The 7088-nt window shown below is 39.6% G+C and overlaps 1 protein-coding gene across 5 annotated transcripts in view; it reads right to left on the reverse strand.

Moving 5' to 3' along the window:
• The window catches only part of LOC124253531 (beta-1,3-glucosyltransferase-like), a 43451-nt gene extending 36431 nt beyond the window's left edge, over window positions 1-7020 (reverse strand). For all 5 annotated transcript variants that reach the window (XM_046687333.1, XM_046687330.1, XM_046687332.1 and 2 more), the window contains exons 1-4: window positions 6963-7020; window positions 5335-5379; window positions 5004-5125; window positions 3996-4081 (exon numbers count right to left, since the gene is read on the reverse strand). In XM_046687333.1, coding sequence (XP_046543289.1) covers window positions 3996-4081; window positions 5004-5125; window positions 5335-5379; window positions 6963-7011 — 302 coding nt within the window. In that variant the 5' untranslated portion in view covers window positions 7012-7020. The remainder of the gene's footprint in view (window positions 1-3995; window positions 4082-5003; window positions 5126-5334; window positions 5380-6962) is intronic.
• Between the last annotated feature and the right edge of the window lie 68 nt (window positions 7021-7088).

Here is a 7088-nt window from a genome sequence, read left to right on the forward strand (position 1 = left end):
TTAAGGCCACATTGACCCTCTTGGATGTATGAGACAGAACTGGTTCCAAGTATGCATTAAGGCCACATTGCCCCTCTTGGATGTATGAGACAGAACTGGTTCCAAGTATGCATTAAGGCCACATTGACCCTCTAGGATGTCTGACACAGACCTGGTTCCAAGTATGGATTAAGGCCACATTGCCCCTCTAGGATGTCTGGGACAGACCTGGTTCCAAGTATGCATTATGGCCACATTGCCCCTCTTGGATGTCTGACACAGACCTGGTTCCAAGTATGCATTAAGGCCACATTGACCCTCTTGGATGTATGAGACAGACCTGGTTCCAAGTATGCATTAAGGCCACATTGACCCTCTTGGATGTCTGGGACAGACCTGGTTCCAAGTATGGATTAAGGCCACATTGCCCCTCTAGGATGTCTGGGACAGACCTGGTTCCAAGTATGCATTAAGGCCACATTGCCCCTCTTGGATGTCTGACACAGACCTGGTTCCAAGTTTGCATTAAGGCCACATTGACCCTTTAGGATGTCTAACACATAACTGGTTCCAAGTATGCATTAAGGTCACATTGACCCTCTTGGATGTATGAGACAGAACTGGTTCCAAGTATGCATTTAGGCCACATTGACCCTCTTGGATGTATGAGACAGAACTGGTTCCAAGTATGCATCAAGGCCACATTGACCCTCTTGGATGTCTGGGACAGACCTGGTTCCAAGTATGCATTAAGGCCACATTGACCCTCTAGGATGTCTGGGACAGACCTGGTTCCAAGTATGCATTAAGGCCACATTAACCCTCTTGGATGTATGAGACAGAACTGGTTCCAAGTATGCATTAAGGCCACATTGCCCCTCTTGGATGTATGAGACAGAACTGGTTCCAAGTATGCATTAAGGCCACATTGACCCTCTAGGATGTCTGACACAGACCTGGTTCCAAGTATGCATTATGGCCACATTGACCCTCTTGGATGTCTGGGACAGACCTGGTTCCAAGTATGCATTAAGGCCACATTGACCCTCTTGGATGTTTGGGACAGACCTGGTTCCAAGTATGCATTAAGGCCACATTGACCCTCTAGGATGTCTAACACAGAACTGGTTCCAAGTATGCATTAAGGCCACATTGCCCCTCTAGGATGTCTGGGACAGACCTGGTTCCAAGTATGGATTAAGGCCACATTGCCCCTCTAGGATGTCTGGGACAGACCTGGTTCCAAGTATGCATTAAGGCCACATTGCCCCTCTAGGATGTCTGGGACAGACCTGGTTCCAAGTATGCATTATGGCCACATTGATCCTCTAGGATGTCTGGGACAGACCTGGTTCCAAGTATGGATTAAGGCCACATTGCCCCTCTAGGATGTCTGGGACAGACCTGGTTCCAAGTATGCATTATGGCCACATTGCCCCTCTAGGATGTCTGGGACAGACCTGGTTCCAAGTATGGATTAAGGCCACATTGCCCCTCTAGGATGTCTGGGACAGACCTGGTTCCAAGTATGCATTAAGGCTACATTGCCCCTCTAGGATGTCTGGGACAGACCTGGTTCCAAGTATGCATTAAGGCCACATTGCCCCTCTAGGATGTCTGGGACAGACCTGGTTCCAAGTATGCATTAAAGCCACATTGACCCTCTAGGATGTCTGGGACAGACCTGGTTCCAAGTATGCATTAAAGCCACATTGCCCCTCTTGGATGTCTGGGACAGACCTGGTTCCAAGTATGCATTAAGGCCACATTGCCCCTCTAGGATGTCATGACAGAACTATACAAGTACAATATATGTTTCTGTTTTTAGTCAAACAAATGTTGCATACATCAACTACGCTCTATTAACATGAGCTAGAGAAATTGAAATTTCCTTATGTCACAGATCAATAGCATGATCCCTACTGGCAACACTCATGGCGATAAACACTACATTAAGTACGTTATGAGCTCAATAACTGTATCACATTCCAAACATGCATTCTGGGATCAATAGAAAGTAAATTAAACAACTGCATAATGACATGTCCTACCATATATGGTATATGTGATGTTTATTGTGACACTGAAATCAATTTCAGCTCAGCTTATTATTGTGACAATACAATTACACAAATAAATGGATAAAAAGATGCAACAATATCTTAATTCCTTCTAACCAATTTAACGCTGTCATGGACAATTATCAGGACTTGGTTGGTTTGTTGTTATTCCAGCTATATATGGCAGTGGTCTGTTAATAACTGAGTCTGAACCAGACAATCCAGTGATCCACGACATGAGCATTATTCTACGTAATTGGGATACGATGGCGTGTGTCAACCAAGTCAGTGAGCCTGACCATCCGATCCCATTAGTCGTCTCTTACAACAACCATGGGTTACTGAAGACCAATTCTAACCCAATTCTAATCATTCTAACAATTATTAGAGAGAGATAGCTACAGATCATCACAAAAGGGACTGCTACCAGTTAGTAGTCTGATAATGAAATTGTATTTATAATTTCCACCGTGGACACGTTTTTCAATGAACAACATATCTTGAATGCTGTTGAATAATGTTCAATATTCTCAATTTCAGTCACACAGGGTTTTTTTAAACATAGGCTTGTGATAAAACAAATAGTCCCCTTGAAATGTTTTAGTCTACGACAAAGGGACTAAAGTACTGTCGGAAATAGAAAAACAATTTTTTTTTCACATTTATATCTATAATTTAGGTAGTTAATATGTGAAAGTGTGAAATATCTGTTAAACTAAGTTCGGCCTAACTACAGTCGCAGTGGTAGGGAGATAGGATACGTAAAAGACAGAGTTTACTGAGGAGACGCAGGTTTTTTTCTACGTCCAGTGCGACTTATTCAGAACAGACCATGGCTTTATGCAAATTAGTGTGCGATGATGTTGTATTACAAAGGACACTTTTTCAATGCCCATTTTGAAATTAGACTTAGCTTCATCATAAACGATAGCAGATGTAAAAAATAATAACTTTAATACTGAAACTATTAAGGATGTAGCTACCATGGCGTCTCACTATCACTATAAAAAGAAACAGGTAGGAGGGGTCGTCTAGGAGGGGTCATCTCAAAAGCAAAACCAGGACGGGTGTCGCAGACGGTGATTGGGGTCGGGCTGGGGAACTGAGATATTAACTAAGATAAGATAATCAATAGAGACATATTCAATACACATGAAAAAAAACATAAAATATCTTTGAGATGACCCCTTGTGCCTGTTAGCAGCACATGCATTTCATGCCAGGTGAGTCGACGGTCTGTCGTCATACATGACTGAGCAACCTAATTGCCATCTATAGTCTGATCTATTGTTTTGCCCGATTTTACAAGTAAACATGCTTTTCTGGATATCCTATTACGCATCCCCCTGAACGCCCAGTTAGGCCGATGTGGGTTATTACGACATATGCTATTTGCAATTGTGTAAATTTTCGTGATACAGAGTAACAGCCTAAAAACAGGTTTTTTTCTATTTCCAACAGTACTTTAGTGCCATGTCCAACTTTTCTGGCTGTGATGAAAAATGGAAAAGAAATTGTACAAACTCACACAAAAAGTCATGATCAATCTCAAAATTACCATAGCAAATTAACAAGATATATGAGCAGCGTAAATGATCTGACTTTCATATATTTTGAAATTCAAAGCATTTGACATTTGATGTTTAATGCATTAAGCACATCAGTGAAACTAAATATTTTTTGTAAATTAATAGCAACATGACATGGTTCCAGTCACTGCTTCTGAAACTGTATTACTATAAAATATTTCAAACCTATGTTTGCACTAAATAATTGAATAGTGAAATTCAAGTGAAATACAACCCATGATATTTGAAAATTATTTCTTAAATTTTCGACATAGTGGCCAGGGTTCCGATCCGCAGGATTCTTAAAATAACTCCAGTGTTTAGTGGGGTCATCTGTATTCATGATTTTATAAGAGGTATTTAAACCAATCAGAGATGAAATACTCACACTGAAAATACAGGAAATAATGTCCATACTCCCAGAGATGGCAGGCCTTCTGTCTCATGGAGAAGATACAATCCTGGACGATCATCCTGAAACCAAACAGTGAATAATCAGATCATATTCATGACATTAAGCCACACTGTTCCCATGCTAAATGTTTACAAAAGAAATACTAAAATATTATCAAAAAGGCTACGTTAGATTGAAAACAGTTTTTGTTATACTACTGATACTTGTTTGCATGTTTTATTTTCAAGCAGGCAGGCTGTAGTTAGGTCACTGTTGTATTTTGCAGTATCTGGCAGTAAATTTTCTACACCCTCAAACCATATATTTGTTGTTTAATGCCACACATAGCAATATTCCATCTGTATGGCAGCGGTCTGTAAATAATCGAGTCTTGACCAGACAATCAACAGCATGAGCAATTGATCTACACAATAGGGATACGATGACTTGATCTATACAATAGGGATACGATGACTTGATCTACACAATAGGGATACGATGACTTGATCTACACAATAGGGATACGATGACTTGATCTACACAATAGGGATACGATGACATGTATCAACCAAGTCAGCCATGGCTTAATGCAAATTAGTGACCACCCGATCCCGTCAGTCGACTCTGGGTTGTAGAAGACCAATTCTATTAAAATTACTATTAAACAATAAACTGAATAATACTAGAAAGCAAATGTTTATGGTATTAAAGATGACAAGTATAATATAATGTGGTGAAGTGCAGTGTGGTGCGGTGAGGTGAGGTGAGGTGACGTGGGGTGGGGTGGGGTGAGATGAGGTGAGGTGAGGTGAGGTGGGGTGGGGTGGGGTGAGATGAGATGAGATGAGGTGAGGTGAGGTGAGGTCTTGAACACGATTCCATTTGTGCAGTGATGTGGACACTTCCAAGTGCCTGGACTTAGGGTAAAGTGTTTAGAGCAATTAAGTTACACAATTCATTCTACACTTGCCATTTTGCAATACAGTGCAGCTGTCTTCTTACCCCTTTTAAGTTTAGTTGCTTGACTTGTTTCTCAAAGTCCTCCTTTAAGAGCTGTGCCCTTTTGGCATGGAATGAATTAGGCTGGGACAACACGATGAATGTGATATCCTTATACTCAACATCTGAAGCAGATAATGAAGAAAAGAATGGGTTAGTTTTAACACCGCTTTGAAGGATATTCCAGTTATATCACTGCATGTAAAAAAAATCACACAAAAAACCACCAAAAACCGATCACGTTAGTCACCTCTTACAACAAGCATGGATTAATGAAGACCAATTCTAACCTGGATCTTTACAGGTATTAATAATGATGAATAACAAGGAATACCTTTTTGTTTTTCTGCTCCACTTGCAAACAAAACTGTCAACAATGCTGTGAACAGAAAGACATCAAAAGATCAGTGTGTACTTGCATTTTCTATTTCTATGCTATTTTATGGTCAATGTGTACAATATCTTATATGACCATCTGCAAATTTTCACAAATGACATGCCAGCACATCATCAAACTTGTATGACCACTCTTGTCTCACATCTTATTTTACATTTCATGACCAATTTCTAAAACACCCTATTTACTTAACTTTAATAAAATGAGTGAGTGAGTATAGTGATAGTTTAATATTACAGCAATATCAAGGCGGGGGCCACCAGAAATGGGCATCACACATTGTACCAATGTGGGGAATCGAACCCGGGTCTTCAGCATGACAAGCGAACGCTTTAACCACTAGGCTACCCCACCTCCCCTTAACATATCCTTATACCCAACTTTGGAGATACAGACCAATATGTTTTCGCAGCAGTGACAAATTTACCAGCAGCAAGTTTTTTGTGCTATTCATGAACAGTTTGAAGCTGGCATTATTATTGGCTTGACCCAAGTTGACAGTTGGAAGGTCCCAGAAAAACTGCTTCGCAATGTTATAACTTGTTTGTGTCCTTTATTATGCTTTGGAATTTTTTTATGTCATTATGCAGACATAATGAGTAGAATGAAAACAGTCGCTTTCATGTGGCAATAATGTTGTGCTTGTCATGCAGTTTATGATGTGTTGCGTTTTCTGTTTAGAAACAAGGACATAACTTTTAACGAAGATTTGATAGTAGCTTATTAGTGTTGGGAATTGTTTAAAATTTCATAATTGATGATTGGTTTATTATTTATAAAATTTTCCTGGTTATGTTTGTTAATGCACAAAACATAAAGAAAAAACCTGTAGTTCTTTCGAGTTTTTCGAGAATTGCACACAATGCATTTGGCAATTTTACATCTTTAAAGGATGACTAATATGTTAGGAACATAAATTTCCTGGAGTCTTTAAGATAAAATCAATCATGACTTGGAACGAGCTGGTAGTGCTTATGAAATGTAACAGACAAAACCAACCTTGTGGAAAATATTGTTAAGCAAACAAGTGTTCCAAAATTGTTTGTGATCGATTATGAGAAAACATGATCGATTGTTAGGTCGTTTAGTCATTGCGACCAGTCTTCGATTATTTCAATTAATCGGACCACCAGCAGGTGAGTTTGTTATTTGTATCAAAATTGACACACTGAAACACGCTACTTTCAAGATTTACAGGATGTATTACACACAACTTTTCAGACCGTTTAAACAAACACAAGACAAGGTGAGGTTAAATTACGTTACTAAATCTACTACTATTATTCAATCTGACATGTTGTTGCATGATCGTCCTTAAGAAATACAGGCTCTTAACTAATAGAGAGAATTTCGGGAATTTTTTAAAAGTTCAGTCATCCGTGACGGTGTGGCAGGGCGTCACCCATGGACAGGAACACGAAACTTTCAGTTTCTTACACTGCGATTAACAAGCTCTCTGCTGCATTGATGTGACAACTTCGGTTGCATTCATGCGTATATGCCTTACTCTATGAAAAGCTCTGAAAACTAAATAAATTCATATTTACGATCTCATAGAAACCAACCTGTCAAAACGAAGAGAGAAAAATTTGACACGTTTGAAAACGACGCCATGTCTCCAAGTGAGTGTTCCTTCAGATCTGAAGAAGAGGTTAGCTGATTGGACAGTAATCATGCACTGACCAATAACA

Source organism: Haliotis rubra, unplaced genomic scaffold (assembly GCF_003918875.1).
Source record: "Haliotis rubra isolate DU_JTF1 unplaced genomic scaffold, ASM391887v1 Scf543, whole genome shotgun sequence".
NCBI lineage: Eukaryota > Metazoa > Mollusca > Gastropoda > Lepetellida > Haliotidae > Haliotis > Haliotis rubra.